At 60.0% G+C, this 26,734-nt stretch overlaps 9 protein-coding genes and 2 non-coding genes across 11 annotated transcripts; 8 read left to right on the top strand and 3 right to left on the bottom strand.

The window, feature by feature from the left end:
• Window positions 1-201: 201 nt before the first annotated feature.
• A1Q1_03960 (uncharacterized protein) lies at window positions 202-1,134 on the top strand (the record flags this gene model as incomplete). The annotated part of the gene is made up of 1 exon (XM_014328336.1): window positions 202-1,134. The coding sequence occupies one exon, from the start codon at window positions 202-204 to the stop codon at window positions 1,132-1,134; it is 933 nt and encodes a 310-aa protein (XP_014183811.1).
• Window positions 1,135-1,545: 411 nt separating this feature from the next.
• On the top strand, window positions 1,546-2,418 carry A1Q1_03961 (uncharacterized protein; the record flags this gene model as incomplete). The annotated part of the gene is made up of 1 exon (XM_014328337.1): window positions 1,546-2,418. One exon carries the CDS (start codon window positions 1,546-1,548, stop codon window positions 2,416-2,418), a length of 873 nt encoding a protein of 290 aa, XP_014183812.1.
• A 533-nt stretch (window positions 2,419-2,951) lies between these two features.
• A1Q1_03962 (uncharacterized protein) lies at window positions 2,952-5,007 on the top strand (the record flags this gene model as incomplete). The annotated part of the gene is made up of 2 exons (XM_014328338.1): window positions 2,952-3,743; window positions 4,045-5,007. 2 exons carry the CDS (start codon window positions 2,952-2,954, stop codon window positions 5,005-5,007), a joined length of 1,755 nt encoding a protein of 584 aa, XP_014183813.1.
• A 694-nt stretch (window positions 5,008-5,701) lies between these two features.
• On the bottom strand, window positions 5,702-10,105 carry A1Q1_03963 (uncharacterized protein; the record flags this gene model as incomplete). Its single annotated transcript, XM_014328339.1, has 2 exons — window positions 5,702-9,156; window positions 9,253-10,105. The coding sequence occupies 2 exons, from the start codon at window positions 10,103-10,105 to the stop codon at window positions 5,702-5,704; spliced, it is 4,308 nt and encodes a 1,435-aa protein (XP_014183814.1).
• A 2,667-nt stretch (window positions 10,106-12,772) lies between these two features.
• On the top strand, window positions 12,773-12,844 carry A1Q1_t023. Its single transcript has one exon. It is a non-coding gene; the product is annotated as a tRNA-Met (tRNA).
• A 275-nt stretch (window positions 12,845-13,119) lies between these two features.
• A1Q1_03964 (uncharacterized protein) lies at window positions 13,120-14,364 on the bottom strand (the record flags this gene model as incomplete). The annotated part of the gene is made up of 1 exon (XM_014328340.1): window positions 13,120-14,364. The coding sequence occupies one exon, from the start codon at window positions 14,362-14,364 to the stop codon at window positions 13,120-13,122; it is 1,245 nt and encodes a 414-aa protein (XP_014183815.1).
• Window positions 14,365-15,244: 880 nt separating this feature from the next.
• On the bottom strand, window positions 15,245-15,328 carry A1Q1_t030. Its single transcript has one exon. It is a non-coding gene; the product is annotated as a tRNA-Met (tRNA).
• A 271-nt stretch (window positions 15,329-15,599) lies between these two features.
• A1Q1_03965 (uncharacterized protein) lies at window positions 15,600-21,409 on the top strand (the record flags this gene model as incomplete). Its single annotated transcript, XM_014328341.1, has 3 exons — window positions 15,600-16,733; window positions 16,791-20,145; window positions 20,322-21,409. 3 exons carry the CDS (start codon window positions 15,600-15,602, stop codon window positions 21,407-21,409), a joined length of 5,577 nt encoding a protein of 1,858 aa, XP_014183816.1.
• Window positions 21,410-23,084: 1,675 nt separating this feature from the next.
• Window positions 23,085-23,577, top strand: A1Q1_03966 (uncharacterized protein; the record flags this gene model as incomplete). Its single annotated transcript, XM_014328342.1, has 2 exons — window positions 23,085-23,136; window positions 23,186-23,577. The coding sequence occupies 2 exons, from the start codon at window positions 23,085-23,087 to the stop codon at window positions 23,575-23,577; spliced, it is 444 nt and encodes a 147-aa protein (XP_014183817.1).
• Window positions 23,578-24,218: 641 nt separating this feature from the next.
• Window positions 24,219-25,777, top strand: A1Q1_03967 (uncharacterized protein; the record flags this gene model as incomplete). Its single annotated transcript, XM_014328343.1, has 3 exons — window positions 24,219-25,162; window positions 25,225-25,423; window positions 25,511-25,777. The coding sequence occupies 3 exons, from the start codon at window positions 24,219-24,221 to the stop codon at window positions 25,775-25,777; spliced, it is 1,410 nt and encodes a 469-aa protein (XP_014183818.1).
• A 264-nt stretch (window positions 25,778-26,041) lies between these two features.
• On the top strand, window positions 26,042-26,662 carry A1Q1_03968 (uncharacterized protein; the record flags this gene model as incomplete). The annotated part of the gene is made up of 1 exon (XM_014328344.1): window positions 26,042-26,662. One exon carries the CDS (start codon window positions 26,042-26,044, stop codon window positions 26,660-26,662), a length of 621 nt encoding a protein of 206 aa, XP_014183819.1.
• Window positions 26,663-26,734: the final 72 nt, after the last annotated feature.

The raw sequence follows: 26,734 nt of genomic DNA on the forward strand, positions 1-26,734 counted from the left end.
GGGCACACTCTTCAGCTTGAGCCTTCGTGTAGTACTCGTGTACGACATCCTCTCGGTGTGAGAAGTGCTCATGCGATGGGGTTGCTATGCTGGGCAGTTCTAGGTGCTGGACACTTGCAGCAGCATAAAGAGTGCTCCCTAGTCGCTTCGTTCCCATCAATTCACATCATCGCGAACAACAGCGAAACAAAGGTCTTCACAATGGTTCGCCGTCCCTACGTCTCTCCACGACGAGAGTGGTCCAAGGTCTCTGCTAACAAGAAGTCCTCTCCTCAGGTTACCTACAACACCCACCCTCACATTGTCGAGCTCATCGCTCTGTTCTCCGATCCCTCGACCCGCGCTCTTTTCCGCCTCGTCTGCAGGTCCCTCCGCGATTATGTCGACGTCAGGTCGGTCCTTCCCGGCGGCGTTCTGTTCGAGTGGCACGGCAACGGCACTCCGTGCAACCTCGAGACAACCGAGAAGCTGCCCGTCTTCTCTCCCACCACTTTCGAATGGGACGGCAAGGATGCGCAGATCGATGTGATTTCCCGCGCCCCCCGCGTCACCATCGGCGGCGGCACGACCATCCCCTACATCGAGGAGCTCCTCTCGTACCTCCCCGAGCACTCGCCCGTTACCATCACCCACGACGGCACCGGCCCGCCCCTGAACATGGATATGCTCGCGCCCCTGTACCTCGACGTCGATGCTGTTGTTCGCTGCCAGTGTTCCCGTCACCAGCCTGGCGCCGTGTTCAGGCACGCCGCCACCCACCTCACCGTCCACTTCACGCTCCCCGCGCTCCTGGGTAACCAGGCAGACAGCGCGTGCTCGCTCCTCCGCGGCCTCTGGTCTCCCACCATCCAGCTGCTGCAGCTCTGCTTCGAGTCCCCCGACTGGCCGTTCGAGGCACTCATCCCCTCGATCTTCCCCCACCCCATCGTGAACAGCAACCTCCACATTCAGTTCCACTTTGCGTGGTGGCCTGGGTACAATGTGGTCGAGACGGCCGACAACCTCCGCATTCTCCTCGCTAGCTACTTTGGGATCTCCCTCGACCGCGTTACGGAGGTCATCGCTGTCCGCCCATTCCCCACCATGCCCAAGGTCACTTGTGCACACCTCCCCGAGCGCCCCTACTCCCGCTAGTTTCTCAATGCTCTCACGCTGTCGGTATCCCATCATGATGTTCATAACTGTTGTCATATAGCAAGAGAAATAATGCACTGCACTATTCACCGTGATTCTCTCTCGTCCTTGCGGGTATTGTCAGACAGCCGTGTGGAGACTGAAGGGGTTCCAAGCGCCTTCCGTTGAACACACCAGTCAGCTGTGCAAAAGGCTGGGGCCTGGCGTCAGCAACGCACTTTGCTCATCCCGCAGTCAACAGAGGGAAGCGGGGCGAGGACACGAGCTGACGCAGAGTTGGGTGTCGCGGACATTTACGCCCGCTGACCACACCTCGGGGTGGCACGACCTTTTGTGGGAACACCACGTCAGTGTCCTTGCTCTTCTTCTTCACTCTCCTCTTCACCCACCTCAAGGTTGACACCATTTATCATGACGGCCGACACCGAGTGCAAGATTCCGTACTCGGTCTTCGCTCACATTATCGAAGCCATCGTCTACCGCTGCGACTACAAGACCAAGCTCAACTTCCGCGCCACCTGTCGCAAACTGCGCATCGTCACCGACAAGAACCTCCTTCTCGATGCCGTCATGTTGTACCGCACCGAGTGCCCCTGTGGGTCGCTTATTGTGCACCCCTACAAGAAGCACAGCTACCCCTACTTCAAGATCTGGGGTGATCTTCCCTGGCTCATCAGCAGGATGGAGGGGAAGAAGGTTACCATCAGTGACGTGGACGCGGGTCTTCGCACCAACGCCCTCCTTAGCACCGCGGACTCCCTGTCCTTCACCAACCACACCCGCATCTGCAACTTTGTCCTCGAAAGCCAGCAGAACTTCCTCGGTCTGCACATTGACATGAACTGCAACTGCGGCGAGGGCGGCCTCTGCCCTGCGTTCAACCACCGCGCCGAGTCGGTCAGCATCCACCTGCACCCCGACAACACCTACCTGACCCTCGCCGGTCAGGAGGGCTACAACCCCACCGACATCGAGGTCGAGAAGGACGACAAGACCGGCTGCCACATGCTGCAGAACGTCCTCAACCCCTACATCTACGAGTTCTGCCTCGTCCTCGGTGCGCCCTTCTCGGTCGACACCGCCAAGCACCTCCCCGCTTTCCTCTTCCCCAAGGCGCACCAGTACATCCTGCACTGGTCTTTCAGGCTTTCGATCATCATCCACGGCATGCCCAAGTCCGGCGAGGTTGAGAAGAAGGCCCGTGAGGCTTTCGCCCTCCACCTCCGTATTCCCAAGGCCAAGGTCAACATCACCTTCGACCAGGAGGCTCACCCCGGCCCTTGAAACGACTAAGATCCGGATACACAGATGCAGACTTCCTTTTCTGTAACATATTGTCAATCAAGTACCTCTATTCATTGTGACATACTACAACCACTTTCTCCATCGATGTCAATGCATGCTGTCATTGGTTCTAGTCTCATTCGTGCCGTATGCACGAATGACTTGAACACGCGTACGTCAACCCCCGTAGGCGCTTTGCGTGCATTTTCGATCATTTCTGGACATTTTCGGCACGGTTGACTCAACTTGAGGCGGAACCATTTCAGTCCGGGGCGCAACGGATGCTTCCTGTCGCAGCTGACACTCGTGACAACGTTACCATCGCTTCGTCATTCATCTCAGATCTCAGACTCACTGCGCAAGACTGTTACAGTTCCTCAACTCTCAGTCCCGCTCGGAACCCGACAGGCATATGAGACAACCATTACCTTCCCACACTCCTGCCTCTCTCGAGCTCGCCACCTCTTCGGACATCCACTATCGCAACTCAAGAACCCGTTCTTAGGACGTCACCCTCATCGCGAGAAATCACAATGAGGCCGACCTCTAAGCTTCCCCACGCTTTTTACCCTCACATCATTGAGACGATCGTCTTCCACACCGACTACAAGACCAAGCTTCGCTGTCGGGCCACATGCAGAGCGCTACGGCAGTTCACCGACAGACTACTCATTGCTGATGCTGTATGCGTCACCATGGGAGACTTTAAGCCTGCAGTCAAGCCATTTTCTGGTCAGACCTACCCTTTCTTCGCCTTCGAAGGTGATCGCCCAGCTCAGATTAGGAGGATCAGAGCTTACTCGGGAAACTTATCGGTGGAAGACGTCAATGCGAGCTGTATCAACCCCATAATCAGCCAAATCGAGCCGCTTGGGGCAGTTAGCCTTTACCATCAATCATGCTTCGCCAACTACCAGCTTCCCAAATTCCAGACCCCGTCCTCCCTGGGCATCTATCCTCCATGGCATTGCACGTGCGACGAAACGCACAATCTGCAACCTGCGTTCCACCACGCAGCGGACACAGTGCACATTGAATACTCCGACCCACAAGCTCGTTATTGCGAGGTAACAAATGATATAGTGTACGAGAAGGGTCGGCAAGATATCGTTATTGGGGAAGAAACGGTCACCAACTGCCATCTCCTTAAACACGCGCTCAACGATCAGGTGACTCGATTGGACATTATCATCCCCTTCCCGCTCTCGGAATCCTCATTCAAGCACTTGGCAAGGTATCTATTCCCGAATGGTGCTTCCATCACCACAAACGCGGAGCTTCAGGTGTGGATTGATCTCAGTGTCACAGGAATGACTGGGAATAGAGTGAGCGAAACGGCAAGGGGAGCCCTGAAGCTTTCTTTCGCCGCCCACTTCAGCATCTCGCCGGAACACGTCCTCGTCGCCTATCCGGGCGAAGGCGGCTACCGTTGAGGAGATGGCTTCTTTGGAGTTGGATCCTTCGCCCCTCCCTCCTTCATGCATTGTGTTCACCTTACCCACCACTGTGTTCAATCTTCCCAATCTCTCACAGTAATCAGCCGATTTGATTAACCGATGCGGAGCCAATTCGGTCCGAGCAGCACGGACCACTCACTGTCACCTGACCTAGATCCATGACAATCAGACCGCGAATGTCTTCATTGCATTGTTCTTCATGACGCTTCTGCTGCTGATTCCTCTGCAACTCCTCGTCTACTCCCTCATCCCAGTCCCCCAGCCGTACACTTCGAAAGTCCACTACGACTCCTTCCCTCACATCGTCGAGTACATCGTCGCCCAGGCCGACTACCAGACCAAGCTTCAGTGCCGAGCTACATGTCGAGCGTTGCGGAAATACACCGATACCCTTCTGCTGCCAAGAGCGGTGACCGTTGACAATGTGCTAGCTGGTAGCCGCAGCACCGGTCTTCTCTTCGGAACCCTGGCCTCTCCCTTTGATGGGACAGAATACCCCTTCTTCAAGCAGGAAGGAGATCTGCCCGCGCAACGGTGTAAACTCAGATCTTTCCAAGCTCAACTCATCATCCGCAATGTTGAGGCGAGGACCCTCACTCCCCTCCTCGGTCGGTTGCAGCGCGTCCTCATTGATCAACACTTCCGAGGTCCCAACTACCAGCTGCTGGAGTTCGACGCACCCTCTTTCCTTGCCATGGAGGTCGACAGAAAATGCTCCTGCGGCAAACGCGATCTGGCCCCGCCTTTCCACCACGATGCCCTCAACGTCAATGTTTCGCTCAAAGGAAACGATGGGAGTCTTTCACAAGACGGCGATTCCCCAGCGGAAACTGAGATACTGCCTGGGTCCGCATCTCAATGCCATCTCCTGCAGCACGTGTTGCACGGCCATATCCGTCAACTCCAATTGTTCATCCATCTCTTCATAACGGAGGAGTCGATCGAGTATCTGCCGGCGTACATGTTCCCGTGGGCGGACCAGGTGAATATGAACCCCGCTCTCGTCTGCTACATCAAGATTCCGACGTGGAGTCCGAATCCTCTCCAGTTTCTGCAGAGAGTCCGAGCCGCATTCGCAAAGCATCTCCGGGTCAACAGTAACAGGATATTTGTAGAACAAAGCCAGAGCTAGAGTGTGGTCCTGTGAGGCGGCCAGCTATGCATGTGTTCGGAACTCGTCTCGGGCTCTGTGTCGGAGCGCGCAGCCTTCGTTCGATATTCCTCGTGAGGTGCAGAGCGCGGTGTTTCGCGTTCGAATGTGATTTTGCGAGCTGTTCCATTCCTAGCCCACAGAGCAGGAAGCCCGGGAAACAGATCACCGTCTCCACTTCTCTCCCGCTGAGCTCTACCAGTTCAGCTCGCTTGTGGATGGCATTTCGCCAGTTTCACGCCTTCACGCCCTCGCTGCGCATCCGTCATCGATAGCGATAAGATTAGGACCCTGCAGGGAACCACGCCAACCACCGGAAGTCATCTCCTGATCTTGATGTCACCACCCATCATCTCCGTATTCCATGCAATGCACGATGCATATTGAACAACCTTGCAGTTGGAGTTATACTACTGTTACTGTGCACATTACGTCCTCTATGGTGGAAAGCTGTATTGTAAGATGTGTGTGAAGGTTTTACAGTTTTGTTTGCTATGGAAAAGAAATGAGAAAGATGACCCGCCGGTCCCAAGAAACATGTTTTCGTCGACTCGCTCAGCCCATCCGCTGGGCCGAGCTCGTCCCCTTCAGCTGCGGAGCTGCGCAGAAGCCCGGCTGATGCAGAACCGGTCCATGAGCCGGATTTAGCCGGCTATCTCCGGTTATCTCGGCCAGCTCACTGGTCGAGCTTCGAGAGGTTCTGCATCTGCACGAGCTCGTAATACGCTCCGCGCTTCGCGATGAGCTCGGCGTGCGTGCCCTTCTCGGCGACAGCACCGTCAGAAACAAAATAAATCACGTCTGCGCGCTGAATGGTTGCGAGACGATGCGCGATGGCGACGGTAGAGCGTCCCTTGGCCGCGTTGTCGAGTGCCTGTTGGACGACACGTTCCGAGGTGGAGTCGAGCGCAGCCGTCGCCTCGTCGAGCAGGAGCACCTTGGGATTGCGCACGAGCGCGCGCGCGATGGCGATACGCTGCTTCTGTCCGCCTGAGAGCTGCGATCCCTTGCCGCCGACCTCAGTGTCGAAGCCGTCGGGGAGGGACATGATGAAGTCGTAGATGTTGGCGTCCTTGCACGCCTGCACGATCTCCTCCTCGGTGACCTGGTCTGCGGGCTTGGCCGCGCCGAGCAGAATGTTGAACCGGATCGAGCCCGCGTACAGCGTAGGTTCCTGCGACACGAGCGCGATCTGGTTGCGGTACGAGGCGACGTTGAGCTCGCGCACGTCTACGCTGTCGAGCTTGACGACACCCGACATCGGGTCGTAGAAGCGCTCAATGAGCTGGATCGTCGTCGACTTGCCGCATCCGGAGGGGCCGACGAGGGCGACGTACTTGCCGGGCGGGACCTCGATGGTGAGGTTGCGGAGCACGCGGACAGAGGGGCGCGAGGGGTAGCGGAAGTGGATGTTCTCGAGCGTAATGTGGCCCTGCACCTGGGCAGGGTCGAGGATCTTGCCCTCGGGGCTGTCGGCGTCGATGTCGGGGACATTGTCGAAGAGGGCGTAGACGGAGTGCGCGGCAGAGTTGGCCGACGACGCATCGGGAACGAACATGAAGACGTTACCGGCCTGGATCGCAGCAAAGACGACGGCGGTAAGACCGGTGAAGAACTCGGCAGTCGAGTAGCGGCCGTCGACGATCCAGAGCGCACCGATGTAGAACACGAGCGCAATGACCAGGAAGGCAATACCCTGCGACGCGGCGTAGAGCGCCTGAGAGTAGATGGCAGTGCGCATGGCAATCTTGAGCGGCGTCTTGAGCGAGTTGGAGTAGATGTTGTCGACGTCCTGCTCACGCGTGAGGGAGGCGACGGTGCGGACGGCTCCAGCAGCCTCGGACGCCATCTGGGCACTGGATGCGTGCCACTTCTTGTTCTTCTCGTCCTTGAGGACGACGACACGGAGACGGATGTATCCACTGGAGATGACGAGGGGGATGCACGCCATGCCGACGAGCGCAAGGAGAGGCGCGTAGCAGAGACCGATGATGATACCGCCAATAAGGGTAGAGCACGACTGGATGATGGAGCCCAACGTGACACCCATCAGTCCCTGGACCTTCTGCGGGTGGTCGGAGATGTTGCTGGTGACACCACCGGTCGAGTTCTCCTCCTTGTCGAACCACTCGATGTCGTGACGCATGACAGACGCAAACGACTTGATACGCAGTTTGTACAGCATCTGCCAACCGACTTTGCCAAAGCCGGTGATCTGGACCAGGATACAGATGGCAGCAAGGATGGCCGTGATGAAGTACCACAGAGCCTTGCGGAAGACCTGGCGTTTCATTTCGTCGAGATCGATAATCGCGAAGTCGTTGATCGACTTGCCGAACAGGATGGAGAGTGCCGGGTAGACGAGACCGGAGCAGATGGCGCCAATAGTGCCAATGATGTACCACTTCTTCTGGTCCTTGTTCAGCTTGAGCAGGCGGAAGAACAGCTTCATGAACGGAATCTTGCGCTGAGCCTCGGCCTCGGCCTCGCGGCGGGCAGCAGACTGCTCGAGAACCTGGGAGGCGATGGATCGGCCAGTCTGGGCACGGAAGAGCTCGGGCGACATCTGGCGGGACAGCATGACCTTCTCGGAGATGGGCGAGCCGGGGATCGACTTCTTCTCGTCCAGAATCTCGTCGGGGTCCTCGAGATCATCCTTCTCATCGAGGTCATCGGCGCCAGTCTGGCTAAGCTTCTGGTTCGAGACAAGCTTGAAGTATGCTCCATCCTCGTCCTCAAGCAGCGAGTTGTGGGTGCCCTCCTCGAGGACCTCACCCGAGCCCATGACGAGAATCTTGTCGGCGTCCTTGATGGTAGCGAGACGGTGAGCAACCACGATGGTGGTACGGCCGATAGAGGCCTTGTCAAGGGCATCCTGGACAACACGCTCCGACAGACCGTCAAGCGCCGAGGTAGCCTCGTCAAGTAGAAGAATGCGAGGGTCGGAAACGATAGCACGGGCAATGGCGACACGCTGCTTCTGGCCGCCGGACAAAAGCATACCGCGCTCTCCGACGATCGTGTCGTATCCATCAGGCAGCTTGGTGATGAAGTCGTGCGCGTTGGCGTCGATACAGGCCTGCTTAACAAGGTTGAAACGCTCCTCGTCGGAAGCATTCTCCCACTTGGAGCCGATGAGACCGTGCTCGACGTTGCCACGAACAGTGGTGGCGAAGAGGACGGGCTCCTGGGACACAAGACCAATCTGCTGGCGCAGCCACTTGAGGTTGAGCGAGCGAATGTCGTGACCGTCAAGCTTGACCACGCCGCTGATAGGGTCATAGAAGCGCTCGATAAGCTGGATGACGGTCGACTTTCCGGAACCAGAGGCACCGCACAGAGCGCTCGTCTTGCCAGCCTCAAAGTCAACAGTCAGGTCCTTCAGAACAGGCACGTTGGGGCGCGAGGGGTAGTGGAATGCGACGTGCTCAAACGTGATGTGTCCGTGGACCACGTCGAGCTTGAGACCGTTGGGGTCCTCAGAGTCAATGGGCGGAACACGGTCAATCGTGTCGTAGAGCTTGGCAGCGGCAGCCTTGGCCTTCGTGACAGCCTGCAGCTCGGGGGCAAGCATGGCAATCGAGAAGGAGCCGATGAGGATAGACATGAACACGTTGATGACGACACCAACCTGGGCGTCACCGTCGTGAGTGAGAATGGCACCGTAGGCGAAGGCAAGGGCCTGCGCTGAGTAGATGGCGAAGAACATGACACCAAGTCCGACACCCTCCACAATGGCGCCCTTGATACCAACGTCTCGGCTCTTGCCAATAAGGGCGTCGAACATGGCTCCGAGGGTGCGCTTGGCACCAAAGGCCTGTACAGTGCGGATCGAGGAGATGACCTCCTCAGCGAGGGTACCAGCCTTCGAGACGAAGGTGAGCGAGCCAGTGGTGTACTTGGTGCCAGCAATACCCATGATAGATCCGGCGATCATGATGACGGGGAGGATAGACGTAATCGCACCAGCAAGCTTGGCATGACGGGCGTACGCAAGCACGTAACCCGTGATGAAGGTAGCCACGAACGAGAAGGAAATAGGAATCTTCTCTCCGATTCCCACCTGGACGAGGTGGCAGTCCGACTCGATTCGCGTGGCGACCTCTCCGGCTCCGAGCTCGTCGAAATAGGCTGGATGTCAGCGCCGATCAACACACACGTCAGTGGAGCGGCTGCGCATCGGCATGCACGCCGAACATGCACACAGCATCCAGAAAGTTGACTCACCAATGTCCTGACGGAGCACCGCGTGGAGGTACTTCTCACGGATGCGCTTCGCCTGAATTTCGGAAGTGTAGGCCCAAATGAACATGTAAGCCCAGGTACAGGCGAAAGTGCCGAGACCGATAGCCATGAGGTAGAGAGCGTTGTTTCCAGCCTCATGCTTGAGGTCAGCCTTGGCAGCGGCGAGCTGCGCGGCAAAGTCGCTCGCTGGCCGTCCGGACGAGTTCATCTCGTTGATAATCTTGGAAAAGTCGGTGAACGACTGGGTGAGTTTACCGAAAATAAGCGTCATAAGGGGCTGCGCGGCACCACATGCCGCGGCGAGAACGAGACCGATGGCCTGCAGGAAGAGCTCGAAGGGAGTCGCGAAGCGGAAGAGCTTGAATAGGCCGACAGGAGGGACCATGTCGTTCGTGTCCTTCTCCTCGCCCTTCTTCTTCTTGAAGAGCGCCTTGAGACCCTTCGGCTTCTTGGTAGCAACATGGGAGTCGGATGAGCTGTGAGTCGCGGGCTTCAGCAGATCTTGCGGGATCTTATCGTCCGCAATCACGGATGAAGTCGAGGCAGTCGAGGACTTGGACTGCTTCTCGTTGAAGGGGGCGATCGGCGTGGAAGGCTCATTGTTCATCTCGACAGGGTCTGCGGCCACGGCAGGTTCAGGGCGGAACACGGCAGGATCCCCAGAGGCATCATTCAGACCGGCCTCAATGGCGACAGCGCCGGCGGTCTCGGCCTCCTCGTGGATCTCCTGCTTGTTGACCGACGAGTCGAGGGCATCGCTGATCCTTGCGGCCTCGTGAGCCATCGCGTCCTGCCCCGGGGGCAGCATGGCGCCCCTATCGGGATTCGCGGACATGGCGGGTGGTGCCGGAGACGGAGATCAGAAGTTGAAAGGGGTAAGGAGGGTGGGGGTGAGGAACAAAGGGGAAGAAGGGCGTTGAAGTCGAAGAAAGAAACGGGGGTAGAGAATGTCAGCGATGAGTTGGGCGCGCGATGAGAAGAGAGTAGGAGTTAAGAGCAAAGCGAGTTCGAGCCCACCATCGCATCGTGTGGTCAGGTTCAGAGGTGCGCGACCTTTCGAGATGTCTATATCCACAACAAGTGTGCCTGAGCCCGACAAAGCCCTAGCGCTGATGCCCGCCGGGGACCCTCGCCCCTGTACCAAGATTTCATCTGACTAATGGGCTTGGCGCATTTCTTAATCGACCTTCGGTTCAGGCTAATGCGCCACCCTTTGCATCCGTTAATCAAGTGTCCGCGCCGAGACCAACTCGTGTGCGCCGCTCGGGCTCTCTCGGCCCCCGGATTCGGAACCGAACCCGTGACTATAACGGGGTGGAGCTCTTGACTCAACCACCGCCGTCCTCAACATGCTCAATGCGTCCAATGGTCGCGATAGGAGACTGCCGACGATTTGAGACGCACACTCATGAGCGTCGGCACCGGTCAGAGCGCCAAGCACAACGCGATGCGTGGAGAGGGCAAGGCAAAGAAGGGGCCGAGAATAGATTTTCGGCGAGGATCCGATCGGAGAGTGTGAGACCTGCCGGCCAGGTGACGGTGCGTCGCTTGCGTCGGATTGTCCCGGTGGGAACATCGGAATTCCCGCCGAGCAATCTCTATCTGCACATCACTTTGCCCTTCCCAGGGTTATGTCACCCTGGACCCCATCACTCTGCAACGCAACGACGGCCTGTCATGGCCTGTAACCACGTATCTCCTCTGCATGAGTCCCCCGTAGACACCGAACATTGCAACGACGACGCATGCCAATCTTATCAGAGCTGCTCTTGCGGGTCGACATTGCTCCTGCTGATCCGTCTGATACGCGGCTAACAGGGCGATAAGCTGATCCGCATCTAGGTTCAGAGCTACCGTCCGAAAGTGACTTCGAGTGTGACAGTTGCGCTCATGAACACTCATCTCGAAACGGAGGGATCGTGCCTAGAATGCTTGGCATCTGCACTCAGTCACGGGCTAAGGAGCCCCCGCAGTTTCGTGCATGCTTCTGAAATGCGGCAGCTCACTTGTCGACCGCAGTACCGCAGTGCACCAGACGACGCAGATGCCAATCGCCAAGCGAGCGATCAGCGATCGCAATAGCGCAGGCGAGGCCCTGCACACATCCACACAGTGTTGACACGAGTTGACTCAGCCTCGCTCATATCGCTCGGGACGTCGCTGCCTCGTCCGGCACTACGGCTCCGCAATGCTCCGCACTGAAACACCGCGTCAGCCATGCGCTCGTTCTTCTTTCTGTGCAGATACGAACGCTGACGACTGCATAAACTCTTCCTCATGGGGCAGCACAGCATTGATGGTGTTTCCCTCCCTTGCGCAGCCACTCGCTGATGTACTGATCCCACGTTCCCACTGCACTGACCGAAACTGGTGCTGTCGTGCTGATAACATATAGCCAAGCGATCGAGCGCCGCCGAGTCGGCCGCCGAATTTAGCATCTCGGCGGCCTAGTCCCGGCCCGGAAGGTTAGTCTGGTTAGTGCCAGGGAACTCTGTGCGTCTGTGCACCAACGTCCGGACCGCGGACTATTCAACTTGCCGCGTTGCCGCGGGGATTCGAATCGTGACCTCCAGAACGGTCCCAGGCTTGGAACGAACAAGAGTGACAGAGGAAGATCATGTGATCACGATCATCACGGCTGCAAAGTACAATCGGGACGGAGACGGAGCGGGATTACCGGTGATCGTGCGTCAAGGCACTCGTGCCGAAGGTCACGGACAGCAGTGACAAGAACTCTAAGATGATGAGAGCCTGACGCACTCAGCAGTAGTTCGGTTGAGTTGGGTCACATGAACTTGGTCGAAAGTAGCTTGGTGGCACGCCACAATCACCCAGGCTTTGTCCGTTCAACTGCATATTGCATCGCTGGAGTTCGGTCTGTGGCTACCAGTCAACAAGCTGAACGCGCACGAAACATCAGCGACGACCCGGAGCTCCTTCAGCGGTCATCCGGCCCGACTCCTGGCAACGAAACAGCACCTCCGGAAGGCATCTCCATCTTCAGACCACAGATATTCGCCTGCACTGTTAGAGTCATACGTCACTCTACATCCTTCCAGGCCAGTTCCCAGGACAGTCTCACTGTCAAGAGAGGTTGATAAGCGGCATGCCCAACTACCCTTGGTCCACCGCTCCGAGAACCAATTCTCGGAGCTCATTCATTCTCGGACTTCCGAGTGACACTGCCGAGGTTCTCGTCGAACCATTGGCAGCATGTTCGGACTTCCGAGGATACCCTCCGCCATTTCGGGGTCTATTCTGGGTTATCTGGGTCTTGGCCTCAACGTACGTCTGCGCCCGAAACACACACCTCACCTTGCGTCTAGAATTCGATACGCCCGAGACAACACACAGCCTCCACCTACAGTACTTCGATCGATTCGATCACTCCTTCCATCCCTGCCCATGTCTTCAACACCTTCCTCACGATCACTTCTCTCGTCGATACCACCCAAAACCCTCCGGCGGCCGCGAGCTTCCGTGAACAGCATCCAAGCCCACAGCCCCTATAGTATAATGGTCAGTACGCGAGTCTCATAATCTCTAGATCTCAGTTCGATTCTGAGTGGGGGCACGAACGGGTGGTTCTTCAGCTTCGAAAGAGGTGATGAAGGATCTAAAGCTTTTGCTCTTTGTACGCAGACGTGCTTTTCGGAATGTGTTCAGGGGAGTGCGACCGGCAGGACGTGTGTTTGTTTGTGCTGCGTTCTGAAATTCTGGACGTCGTACCTCGTGTGGGTCAGGGCGTCTTGAGTCTGAAGCACTTGTCCTCGGACTTCTAGAACGCTGCATTCTAGTGTCATACATCTCATGATCTGCTACATCGCTTCCGCTCGCTGCACTCCTCGCTCAGCACCCATGTCTAGAGAAGTCGTTGTTGATGCCGTTTCCGTTCGTCGACGCCGGACTGCCGAACGGTCCATTGGGGCCGTCGTTCTCTCCAGCTCCGTGAACGTGGACCTTGACTTCACGCGTATCAGTGCGGGAGTTCATAATCCGGTCGCGGACGGAGAGCTCGATGGCGTGCGACTTGGCCACGCTCATCTCGGGCGGCACCACAATGGTGAGGTCGAGCATCATCTGTCCTCCACTCCTGGTTCCACGCACGTTGCGGCACGCGATCAGGTTCTTGCCGTCGACGAGGTCGCCGATCGTTCCCTCTATGCTCTTCTTGGTCTTGGCGTCGATACCGACGTCGAGCAGCTCCATAAACGCCTGCTTCGAGAGCGACAGACCCTGCTGCAGGATGAAGAAGGAGACGGCGATACCGCCCACGGGGTCGAGCCAGTGGTAGCTCGTGAAGCTTGAGCCGAGAATCGAGGTCAGCGCGACGAGTGACGTGAGAGCGTCGGCGCGGTGGTGCAGCGCGTTCGCACGGAGAACAGGCGAGTTCTCTTCCTTGGCCACCTTGTTCGTCGCCTGGTAGAGCCACTCCTTGATCACAACCGAGGCGAGGGCGAACCACGCCGCATGCGGGTTCAGGATCGCGCCCGGCTCCGTCGCGGCGTGCACATGTCCCTCGGCACCGTGGTCGTGCCCGGCAGCTCCGTGGTTGTGGAACATCTCCAGCAGAGGGCTGGGCACACTGTTGGGCAGCCAGTTCTTCAGACCTGCCAGCGTCGAGTCCGCAGGCAGACTCTCAAGGTACGGCATGAGCGTCTGGAGCAGGAGGTGGTAGGAGTGCAGTCCGATGCCGATCGCGCCGCCGATGAGAATCACCGATACAGCGAGCGTGCCAAACGTCTCGAACTTGGCGTAGCCGAAGGGGAACTTGTCGTCGGGCGGCTTACGCGAGATACGCCACGTCGCGAGCGTCACAAAGTCGCCCAGCAGGTCGGAGAGGGAGTGGCCTGCCTCGGCGAGCAGCGAGGCCGAGTTCATCGCCAGTCCTGCGACTCCCTTCGCGATAGTCAGACCGACATTCGAAGCGAGACCGAGTAACGTGATCCGCGTTCCGCGGTCGATTTTGCCCGACTTCAGTGCCGTGATGAGCTGCTCGGCGCCCTCACTGTGGTCGTGCGCGTGCGTGTGGAAGATACCGCCGTGAGAGTGGTCATGGTCGTGTCCGTGGGTATGTTGCGCGGGCTTCTTCATCGTAGACGCGGCCTCGGCATGGTCATGTCCGGCATGCGAGCCTGTACTCGTCGTGCTCGTCGAGCTGGTGGAAGTCGAGGAGGTAGAGGCGTCGGAGGTAGATGAGGAAGAGGACTGGGTCGACTGTGATGACGTTGTGTTCGTGTTCGAGGGCGGCTTCGAGTCGCTTGAGTGCCATCGCCGAGAGCAGCCCCAGCACAAGTCGGCCCATCGCGCCGGGACGGACTGGATCTGGATGCTCGGCGTTCGCAATGTCCGTATGCTCGATAGCCGCCGGCTCGGTCCCGGCGCAGCACGGAGTCCCGCGCGCACTAGTGGGAGCATAGTGTAGTCGAGCCGCACACGTCGGCTTGCAGACGTTGGATGTCAGCTCCACGACCTGCTATCGGCAGCGTGTTGCGTGTGACTTTTTCGATTCCGCCTTTCCGATGTTCGCCGAAATCGCTGGGCGTCAAAACGTCGATGGAAGCGAGGAGAGAACGCACTGCCTTCAACGACGGGTAGCGGTGCGAGAGCGTGCACGCGGTGGTTGTAGACTAGAGCGAAGTGCAGCAAAATGAGACGATGAGCCAGTTATGAGTGTGTTTTCGGCCGGGTGAAGTCCGACCGTCACCGAATGGTGGAGGTGTGGAGGCAAGCTGCGGTGAAGGCTCGGCTGCTGACTCTGCGGTGAGGACTGAAATGCCTCGCTTCGGCGATCGGTCACGCGTTCTTGCGCACTCGGCCCTGTACAGTTCGAAAATCACGCCGGGGACCCCGCGTGTCTCCGGCTGAGCACCGCTGGCTGACGCGACTCGCCCCCAGCCTCCCGTTGGGCACCGAAGACGCCATCGGACGCTGTTTCTAAATCGCGCACAGGCAAAACACCAAAAGGTGATCTTGCCCCCACTCAGAATCGAACTGAGATCTAGAGATTGCGACTGAGCATATGAGACTCGCGTACTAACCATTATACTATAGGGGCGGAAGGGAGGGGTGTGTAGCACCCTGTCCTACGGGAGGTGAGACTGCGAGGGACAGAGGGGCGGTAGTGGCAGAGCAGCCACCTACCGGTGCACAGTATATAAGGATAGACTGGCACACACCCCTTGTCTCTCCTCCTCATCACTCACTCGCAGGCTCGCCTGTCCGTCTGGTCAGTCTCGCGCGCTGCTGCTTGGCTCTCCGTCCCCTTCGACGCCGCTACGCCTGCGCCTGCCCTTCCTTCTCTCGCCTTGCCCTGCTTCCTCGCCACCATGGCTCAACCAGGACAGGACATCTTCCAACTCCGCCCCGACGCGAACCGCGAGCGCATACGCCAACTCGAGGAGATTCGCGCCCGCCGTCGCGAGGCCGAGGAACGGCATGAGACCGCCATCGCCGCCTCCGACCGCGATGCGGAGCTGCTGGCCCAGACCGACATCGACCTTGTCGACCAGGAGGAACAGGCGTTGATCCGCGAGATCCAGAACGCTGGAGGCCAAGTCCCCCCCCGCCCCAACGTTCCTCCCAACCCGCCGCCCAACGTTCCTCCCATCCCGCCGCCCGGTCCCATTCCCCCCATTCCGCCCCCAGGCGGCCCGCCGAGGGGCGATGACGACCAGGCGTACCAGTTCCTGTACGAGAATCAGGTGAACACGCAGCGCTCCGTTACCGCCCTCTCGACACAGTTTCAGGCCTTCATCACTGAGTTCCGACAGGGACAGAAGCGCCCTCGAGATGAAGGTGAGTTCGACGACGCCCTCCCCTCCATCCAAGCCCAATTCGCATACCTGGACGAGAAGCACCTCGACGCCGCGCTGGCAGGAAAGCTTGCCCCCGATCTGCTCGTCCATCTGGTCGCACCGACGCACTCATTCTACAAGGAGGTGCCTGACGACAATACCGTCGCGATTCTCGCAGATGGCGCAGATTCACTCCGCACGGTCCGCCCCAAGAAATCTGAGCCTGACGTGGTCAAACGGATTATGGCGTCCATCCCAGCCTTCTCTGTCTTCGCAGTCGCGTGGGGCAACCTGACTTCCATCATGTGCCATGGCCTCACCGACGACCCCGCACGGGCCGTCCGCCTCCAGCGCGCCATGCACACGTACTGCGAGTGGCTAGGCGACTGCTCGGCCACCTTCACTTGGGAGTCCGTGGTCCGCTACCACGTCCGCTTCACCACGCCCCTCTTCGCGGTTGGCGCCTCCCGGCCCGAAGTCTGGGTGACAGAGGGCAACCCCCGCCTCCTCACGGGGCTCGAGCGCCGCAGCGCTGCGACGCCCCGCGCCCGCACCAAGACCTCCACCGCCCGCGCTGCCGCCGCGACGACAAAGGACAAGGCACCCGTCGGCTGCCTCAGGTGGAACTGGGGCGAGTGCAAAGCAGTCAAGTGCAACTACGCGCATGTGTGTGTGAAGTGCGGCGGACAGCACCGCGCCCGTGACGTCGACCACAAGTCTTAGGAAGCCTATGGGACGATGGCACAGCCTCACACAGCCAAGCGTGTGCGCTTCTCGCCCGCGACACCCGCCGCTGTCGTCCCCACCTCGCCGGCCCGGACATACACAGCCCGGGACAGCCCGGCGGCCTCTCTTCATAGCTCCCGGTCTCGTGCGATGCATTCCCCGCCTCCTGCTCCATCGCCCACCAATGCTACACCGGGAGCTAAGAGGGTCCCGTTTTCGCTGGCCGCTCGCCTCGTGCCTCAGCCGGTGGCGCCGCTGCGCTCGAGGCTTCAGCCCCCGCCGCCGGGCCCGACGTTGTCGGAGCGCATTGCGCACGGACCGCCGTCCTCGGGGTCGACAGCTCCCACGCCTTCTGCGCGTAGTAGTGTGCTGGCGCCTCTGCCCCCCGTGTCCCCGGTCTCTGCCCGGGTGCCCCGGGTGTCAAGCCCAGCCACACCTACTGCCTCGTTAGGTGTGTCAGCGCCTGTCGCACCCTCACCTGCTCCGCTTGAGCTCGAGGACCGCAGTTCCCCCGCCCCTGTGCCCGACACCGTGTCGCCGTTCTGGGACCCGGCCGCCCTGCCTATCTCCCTCTCCTCAGACGACGAATACGAGGACGTGGGCGAACCCGCCTCGGACTCCTCCGATGAGGTCATCCTGCTGAGCGGCCCGCCAACCCCCAGGGGCCCGCCCTCCGCCGCGGGATCGTCCGACGGCGACGACGAGGCCACCCCCGCAGCCAGCCTGCTCGTCGGCGGCACGGCGGGCAAGGTCATCACGCTTCGCGGTGCGCAGCCTGCGCCGCCCGTTCCCGGACCCCCCTTCTCCTGTCCTCGATGCTCGAAGTCCTGCCAATCCCGTGCTGGCTACCTGTCGCACTACCAAAAGCACCTCGACCCCCTCGTCGAGTGCTCCAATTGCGGCAAGAAAGGCTGGCACACCGGCAGCATGATTCGCCACTGCCGCACGTGTTTCCGCCAGTCCCTCCCGCCGGATGGGGACGAGCCGGGCCCGGCGGAGGGCGAGGCGCAGACCGGTGCGCTCATCGACGAACAGATCATCAGCTTGGGACCCCCTCGACCCGCTCCACGGACCCGCGGTCCCCCGTTCGAGTGCCCACATGATGGGTGCACGCGCACGCTCCAGACCAAGGAGGGCTTCCGACTGCACTGGCAGACGCACGGTGCTCCGCTCTTCGAGTGCCGGGTCTGCGGCAAGACCACCCACCAACGGGGCCAGATGCGGGACCACATCTGGTCACACACGATCAGCCCCGCTGGGCAGCGTACGCGCCCGGCCTTATCCAGCCAGTTGTGGTTCGACGGCGATGCACCGTTCAAGTGCCCGCAGTGCCCGCAGGAGTTTGCGACGCGTGCCACGGCATACGCCCACCTTCGAACTCACTATGCCCCGGACTGCAAGTGCGAATGGTGCGACTTCATGGACCACTCCCCCCGCGCCATCCGCCAGCATGCCCGTACCTGCCCGCGGCGTCCGGGCGCTTCCTCCGCGGGGCCAGGGCCGACGTCTATGGCATCCTTGGCGTCTCCACGGGATCGCTTCCCCGACTCACCGCCACGGCCGCCTGCGCCCACAGCCCGCCAGCCCTCACCGGAACCCCCGTCGATCGCTCCGCCTCGCGAGCCGTCGGCGCCGCCCGCCCCCGAGTGGTGGTCCTCACACCTGGACCCCGTCATGTGGGATGCCGAGGACGCGCGCCGCGAACTCGACGCCCTAGCTCGCGCGGCGGGACTTCAGCCCCCCGATGCGCCGGTGCCGGCACGCCCGAACACGACGCCCCCCTTCCCAGTGTTCGACCCGGCCGGCTCCCCGGCCACGACCTCCCGCCTCCGACCGGAGGCCTGGGCCCACGCTCTCCAGGGCTACCCCGACCCCGCCTTCGTGCACAACATCCTCGGCATGATCAAGCACGGTGCGAAACTCGGCTACGACGGCCCGCTGCGCGGATCGGACCGCCCTGTGCCGCGCAATCACAACATGTCCGGCGAGGCGCTCACGGCGGTACGCACTAGTGTTCGCGAAGCGTGTGCCAAAGGCTTCACGCGTCTCAAGCGCCCGGGGGAGGTCAGCGCTCAGTCTCCTGTTGGTGCTGTCCCGAAGAAGCCCTCGGGCTGGCGCATGATCAACGACCTCTCCTGGCCTCGGACCCAGGACCGCGTCCCGAGTTCGTCGGTAAACGAGGGCGTTCAGCTCCCCGAGCGCTGGCTGTCCTATCAGTCCATTGATGGTCTGCTCGACGACCTCACCGTCGACTTCGATGCCGACACGTGGCTTTGGAAGATGGACCTCAAGGACGCCTACCGCCACGTTGTGGTCGACGCTGCGGACGCTGCGCTGCTTGGCTTCCACCTGGATGGCAAGGACTATGTTGACTGCTGCCTCAATTTTGGGGGCAAATCCTCCCCCTTCATTTTCAACATGTTCTCGGAAGCGTTGGCATGGATTTTGGCGTCATTTGGCCTGCGCAACCGCCACCTCCTTGACGACTTCTTCGGCAGGTGCAAAGCAGCGCGAGGCCCGGCAATTCTTCGGTTCCTCGATGCCCTCTGCGGCTACCTGGGCCTCTCGGTGGCGCGTCACAAGTCCCTCACGGGACCCTGCGTGGAGATCCTCGGTATCATGGTTGACGGCCCGACCGCCTCCGCGTGGCTGTCCCCCGACAAGCTCGAGAAGCTTCGCTGGAGCGTCCGCTCCGCCTTGTCTCGCGAGTCGAACGACCAGATCTCCTTCTCCGCAGCGGAGTCGCTTGTTGGCTCCTTGACAGATGCCACCCGCATTGTGGCGGCAGGTCGGGCCTTCACTCGAGGCTTCTACGACTGGTTGACAGACAACAGACACAGGGGTCATCGCGCCACCCTGCGGCTGTCCCGAGACCTGAAGTCAGACTTACGCTGGTGGAACAACCTGCTGCGCAAGTGGCCCGGCGTCCGCCTCCTCCGTCGGCCGCGAGGCTCCATCGAGATATGGACGGACGCGGCTACTTCTAGTGGCCTTGGCGGACACCTGGGTCCCCCCGAGGCGGTGACGGCACGCTTCTCGGCACCTGTTCCGGACCATCTGCGCGGGGCCAACATCATGGCCCTGGAGGCGGAAGCTGTCCATGAAGCCCTCCAGCGCTGGGCCCCGGCGCACAAGGGCTTCCGTGTTGTGTGCCGTGTCGACAATCAGGCTGTGGTGAACGCTCTCCTCACCGGCCGCATCCGACACCGCGACACGCAGCGCGTCGTGCGCCGCATCTTCACCCTCCTCCACGAACACCGCATCTTCCTCCGCGTCTCCTGGATTGCCTCCGAAGACAACGCCGTTGCTGACGCACTCTCCCGACAGGTTCTCGCACCGGTGGACATTCGCGGTCTGTAGCGACCCGTGCTTCCTGGCGGAGCCCCACCGGGCGCCCCTCGGGCCGCCCTACTGCCCTCACCCCCGGTGGTCGCCTGCGCGACACACCTGTCGTGCCCTACCTCCCGCCCCTACCTCGGCTCGACACTGCCGCGAACGGCTTGCCCCGCCTCCGGCCGTTCACACAAGCCCTCCTCGGGCCCCCGCGCAATTGGCAGGCTCTTGTCGGCGGATCTCCCGACTTTGCCCTGTTCCTCTGGAACGGCCTCAGCCCCAGCAACCGAGCCCGCATCGAGGGCGCGGTTCACGACTTCGCCGACTTTGCGGCAACGCGGGGCTGGACCAAACCCTACTTTCCAGCCTCCGAGCACCAGGCGGGCGAGTGGTTAGTCCACGAGGCGAAGCGTCTCCGCGCGAAGGGCCCTCTCCGTGCCACCACGCTCCGCGCACGCCTTCAGGCCCTCAAGTCGTGGCACATCGACCTTGGCCTGGACCACTCTAGCCTGGCGTCACCCCGCCTTGCCCGCCTGATCACGGGTGCCTGTCGCACACTCGGGGCTGCGCCCCAGCATCGGAAGCAAGCTCTGCCCATCACGCTCCCGCTACTCCGTCGCGTGCTGGCGGAGATACGGCGCCGCCCCACCGACTTTGGCGGCAGGGTGGCTGCCTTAGCCTTGGACGCCGCCTTCTGCCTCGCCTTCGCCTGCTTCCTGCGTGGCGGGGAATTCACGCGCGACACCTTCGACGCCCGCCGCCACCTCCGCCGGGGCTCGGTGATGCTAGCCCCTGGGGCGACCGCGACCCTGCACATACCCGCGTCCAAAACCGACCCACATGGCGGGGGCGTTACGGTGGTTATCCCGGAGGGCCCGCCAGACGTTTGCCCCCGGGCCAGGCTTCGACTGTGGCTCGCAGTGTCTCCCCTCCGCGGTGACAACGACCCCCTCTTCTGGCTCCCCGGCGGGCGGTTCCCCAAATCCGCGGTCCTTGACGCCCTGAACCGCGCGCTGCGCTCCGCCGGTGTGCCGACCGACGGGTTCTCGGGCCACTCATTTCGCCGTGGCGCCGCCACATGGGCTGCCTCCGTGGGCACCCCGGTCGACGACATCATGCTGCTGGGCCGCTGGAAGTCAGCCGCCGCCCTCAAGTACATCGACATTACGCCCGCCGCCGTGGGCGCCTTGGGGCACCGCGTCCTCTCGGCCCCCGCCTCTCAGTCGTCGATCCCCGCTTCGGGGGTCCCCGCCCCTGGCGACATATGGACCCCGCGCGTCTGATGGCTCGCATTCTCTTGGGACCAGCAAGGTTCCGTACCACTGGTTTCGGGCACGGGGCTCGCATTCTTGGGAGGAGCTGGTCTCCAAGATGCATCCCCTTGTCCGCCACCTGAGAGAACAGACGGAAGCCGGACGTAGGGGATGGGTGTGTAGCACCCTGTCCTACGGGAGGTGAGACTGCGAGGGACAGAGGGGCGGTAGTGGCAGAGCAGCCACCTACCGGTGCACAGTATATAAGGATAGACTGGCACACACCCCTTGTCTCTCCTCCTCATCACTCACTCGCAGGCTCGCCTGTCCGTCTGGTCAGTCTCGCGCGCCCCACCCACTTCCGCCCACGCCGCTCGTTCGTGCCATGTTCCCGCCTCTTCCCCACCCCTCTTACTCGGCCGCACGACGCACAACCGCTCCTCGTCGACGCCACTGTTGTGCGCCAGGCCTCGTTCTGCTCGTTACTCGCATTGCAGTGCTTTGTACATATCTTTGTCGCACTGCACCCCAGGGCCTGCATCGCACCCGCTCCCATAGCTCTCTCGTAGCTGCGGTCTCCCGCCCGCCCAGGAGCTGGTCTCCAAGATGCATCCCCTTGTCCGCCACCTGAGAGAACAGACGGAAGCCGGACGTAGGATTTAAGCAATCGAGTTGCTTGCCGGAACGACCGCCGCTGCTTCATAAATGGGCCCCAGGCAAGAGGTTCTTTCTGTGCAGCATACATGCGGTTGCAGCGGATCTCCTTCTGGCGAGGTGGGTCACTCTGGCAATGCCTCGCAAGAAAAGACCTGCACACCTTTACCAAAGTCTCGCAAAGTTGCGGGCGTTGCTGTTTGATAGTCACGTGTGGTGGACAAACCCAACAGCAGCGATGGAGCAGATGGGCGGACGCCCTGGTGTTCCTTTTGCTCTGATTCTTCTCCGATCCTTGTGAGCGTCAGCGGAGGAAACTTGAGCTGCTTATCATACGGCTTCCCATCGAGAGCCCAGTTGTGCACGGTAGGCCGTCTCCTTGAATCCTCTGACCGGCTGACTGACTAAGGAAGAGGTCTTGCTCGAACCACCTGCAGCATGAGACAGCCAGAACGAGTGGTTATTCGAAAGTAAAGGTGCGCCGTCGGGAAGTTCTTTATCTCACTTTCAGCACCATAGATGCCGCATTTTTCCCGCACATCACCGATCTCATTCTGGAAGAGGCAGTGCGCATATACGGAGCTGCTAATTGCCGCTTGGCCTGCAAGGAGTGGAGAGGTAAGATCGATGTGCTCCTCGCAAAGCATGTTGAGCTTGAAGTTCGGCCCACCATCACTCGCGCGGGATCGTACGAAGGCGGCGACAACTGCGATTATATTCTCTCATCGCGAGGGAAGCTCCGCATTCGATACGCAATTGTGACCTTGAGGTTAGACTCGATCGAAACGGTGGTTCCGCCCAGCTTGTACTCCGCCATTGAGATGCTGGATGTGTCCGTCCTCCAGTGGGGACACCATCTCTATGAGCACCACATCAGTGAGCTGGCTTTTCTTAATGACCTGCCGCGCCTTCACACCATTCGCCTCGGGGCCACTTGGAGTCCGCTCACCCGCGTTTTCCCTCACATCCCGCGGATCATCCTGAGGAGATTTCAGCTCAGCGGATCACCTTGGAGTCGCACGCAGCGGCCCGCTGACCCATCAAGACCGGCATGCCCGTCTTCGCCATGCAGCGCTCTATCTCGGCACACCCGGAAGCTCGTAGTGGGCCAAGATCTTCATGATTCTATCAGTGACATACTCCCCGTACCAGATGGTGTCAAAGAAGTCGTCTTCGTATACCTTCCGGAAGACGAGTTGAAGCCGCCTCGGCACCACTACCTAGAAGCAGCCGTGCCGGTAGCTCGAGAGGCGCTGAAACTCGGCGCGAGGGTGACACTTGTGAGACCATCGGACGAGGCCGCCGGACCACAGGACTACGTGAAGAACGGCCTAACGCACGAAGAGCAGTTCTTGAAGGGGCTCCTCGGTAGTTCCTGGCTTGGCCATCCACCCGGTGGCGATGAAGAGAGCGACAACGACGATGATCCTGAGCGTCTGACCCGGAAGCAGGCCAGCGACTTTCGGATCATCTCCGAGGAGGAGTACGCGATGGAAGTCGGGCAGGAGGCGTTCAAGCTAGAGACGTGGTGGGGCGGTTCCTGATCCCATGCGCCATGAGGAAGATCCGGGCAGAACGCGCTGCCCTCCTCGCCCTCCCCCCCTCCCCGAGCCGCCTACCGCATCTTTCGTCTGAGCCACTGGAAACATGTCCTGGTATGGCAAACCACAGGTCAAGCGGCAAAGTCGGCGCCACGATGAGTCGCGGAAGTAGGAATGTACTCTTCTAGCGTGGAAAATGTGCGCAGTCAAACTCTAATCTGCTGCGATTTGACATCGTCATGCCCGAAGAGCACTCGACCCAAATCCCGGCCCTTTAAGGTGTGGCCGTGGATATGAGTGTCGTGGTCACGATCCGTTGAGTAAAGATCCTGCATGAGCTTGGTTTGCTCCATGAAGCTCGTCATCCAGCTGCGGACGACGACGAGGGACTGGAACAACGTTCGTGTGTCGCACATGTGATGGAGCAGATCGCCATGTTGCCCGTAATCAACAGAAGATTAGCCGCCTTCTTTCACCACGATGAGGCTCGCGGGCTGACTGCACATTGACCGACGCAAAAGGCTCCTGGGCCTCGATAGTGGGTACTGCGTCGCTTTCGCGCTCGACATATAAGAACGCGCATATCTAAGAGCGTATCCTGGGCAATTCGCAACTCAGACATTTCGCGGCGAAGGATAACTGACATGAGCACAGAAAACGATGAGAAGAGCTTGGCTCTCGGGGTCTCGAACATGCTGTGGAGCGACAACGGCGACGACGACCTTAAGCTCACTCGCTCATGCCCTTCATTTCAGAGCATAGATGATGGTTTCGACCCCGCGGAGGTCAAGCGGCTCACGCGCAAAGTCGACTTTCGAATTGTCCCCATCCTTTCGGCGATGTACAGCATCTCTTTGATCGATCGGAACAATGTCTCTTTAGCACGGCAAGCAAACAACATGGCTATGCAGAACACCCTCGGCCTCGGTGTCGGCATGCGCTTCAGCATTATCACGCTTGTGTTCTTCTTGACATACATCGTCTGTGAGCTGCCGTCGCAACTGGGTCTCAGACGTTTTGGTCCACGCTGGTGGCTGGGCACCGCAGTCCTCCTTTGGGGCATCGTCATGATCACAATGACCTTCGCGAGCTCCTGGATCCACCTCGTTGTACAGCGCCTCCTACTCGGCATGTTCGAGAGCTGCCTCCTTCCCGGCGCGGCATATCTCTTGGCTTGTTGGTATCCTCGCCGCAACATGGCGAGCCGCAATGCGATCTTCTTCACCGTGTCGTGCGTCATGGCGGGCCTGGCGGGAATCATGACCTGGGGCTTCTCACATCTCGATGGCAAGCGCGGCCTCGCAGGTTGGCAATGGATCTTTCTCCTTTGTGGTGTCCTTACTATTCTCGTGGCGATCGCGACCTACCTTGGCATCCAAGACTTCCCAGACCGAGCAACTTTCCTCACGAAAGAGGAACGGCACCTCATCACGACTCGCATTCAGCGCGACCGAGCTGATGCGGACGCCGACAAGCTTGACATGCACAAGGTCCTCCGTTACGTCAAGGACCCCAAAATCTGGATCTGGGGATACTGCTTCTGCTGTGGGACCATGGGCGGGTACTCACTTGCCTTCTTCCAGCCACGGTAAGTCTGACGCGCCGCTCTCAGTACTCACTGTCTAGCATTTTGGCGTCCATGGGATTCAGCAACGCCCTTTCCCAGATCCTCATCTGCCCGCCCCAAATTTGGATGATGACTCAAACAATCACCCTTGCCTTCATCGCCGACAGGACTAAGTGGAGATCCCAAGTCGTCATCTTCAACGCCCTCGTCATGATCACCGGCACGATGGTATACTCGCAATTACCGAAGAGTCAGAAGGGAGCCAGATACTTTGGTGTCTTTGTAAGTTGTAGCAGGAGTTAGTGCTGACAACAGCTTGCTTGCGCTGGGTCGAATGGTATCTGTCCGCTCATTCTGAGCTGGTCGCAGGCGAACATCAGAGCGCAGAGCAAGCGCGCATTCACCTCCGCCGTCGTGATTGCATTCGGCGGCATAGGTGGTATCATTGCCGCCGTTGCGTTCAAGGAATCTGAGGCGACCAGGGGCTACCCCACGGGCATCTGGCTCACTGTAGCAATGAACGGTGTCATGGTCTTCGCCGCGGCCGGCCTGAAGCTGTACATGGTCCAGGCAAATCGTCGCGCCAACCGAGGCTTGACGGTACTTGAAGGTCACGAGGGATTCCGCTACCAGTAATCGCGTATTAACCATTTGGCATTCTGTGTAGGTTGTCGAAGCATTAGTAGCTTCTAGATACAGTCGCGCATGTATTGGGTCAGGGGGATGCAGCTCGACCCGGCGGAGGACGATTGTTTGTTCGCCGAGGCGTCGGCTAGCTCGGCTCCGATCGAAGGAATTGGCCGTTCGCTGACGTGAGCAGCTTCGGTGGGCTGACCTCGGTGACGTTTGTACCTCACCGACTCACTAGCTCACTGTTCCTCACCACCAGCACGACTCAGCATGATCACGATCTGGGGCCGGCACAACTCGAACAACGTCAAGAAGGCGCTCTGGGCGGCGTACGAGCTCGGGCTCGACTTCGAGTCTAAGATCGTCGGCGGACCGTACGGCGGCACCCACACGCCCGAGTACCTGGCTATGAACCCCATGGCTCAGATCCCGACGCTCGTGGACGACGACTTCGTCCTGTGCGAGTCCAACGCGATTGTCCGATACATGTACGCCCAGTACTCGGCAGAGTACCGCGAGATGAAGCCCAAGGACAAGGCCGTCGGTGACAGGTGGATGGACTGGTGCTCCTCGTCTTTCGCGCCTGTTTACCGTGACGTCTTCTGGCCGATCGTTCGCGAGAAAGAGGAGAACCGCAACTGGGACTCGATCAACAAGGCCAAGGACAAGTGCGAGGAGCTCCTACGCATCCCGGAGCAGTGGCTGGAGACACACGACTGGTTCAGCGGAGACGAGTTCGGCGCGGGCGATATTCCCCTCGGCTGCTTCCTGTACGGGTGGTTCGAGATGGACATTGAGCGTAAGCAGAAGACTCCCAACCTCGAGAAGTGGTACGCTCGTCTCAAGGCTCGCCCGACCTACCAGCGTGGAGTCATGGTTCCCCTGACGTAGACGGGTGCAGGATATCACCTCCCCGGGGAGCATATCAAGAGAGTTAGCCCATCGGCGCATGCAAGTAGTTTA

Source organism: Trichosporon asahii (genome assembly GCF_000293215.1).
Source record: "Trichosporon asahii var. asahii CBS 2479 unplaced genomic scaffold scaffold00004, whole genome shotgun sequence".
In the NCBI taxonomy this organism is placed as follows: domain Eukaryota; kingdom Fungi; phylum Basidiomycota; class Tremellomycetes; order Trichosporonales; family Trichosporonaceae; genus Trichosporon; species Trichosporon asahii.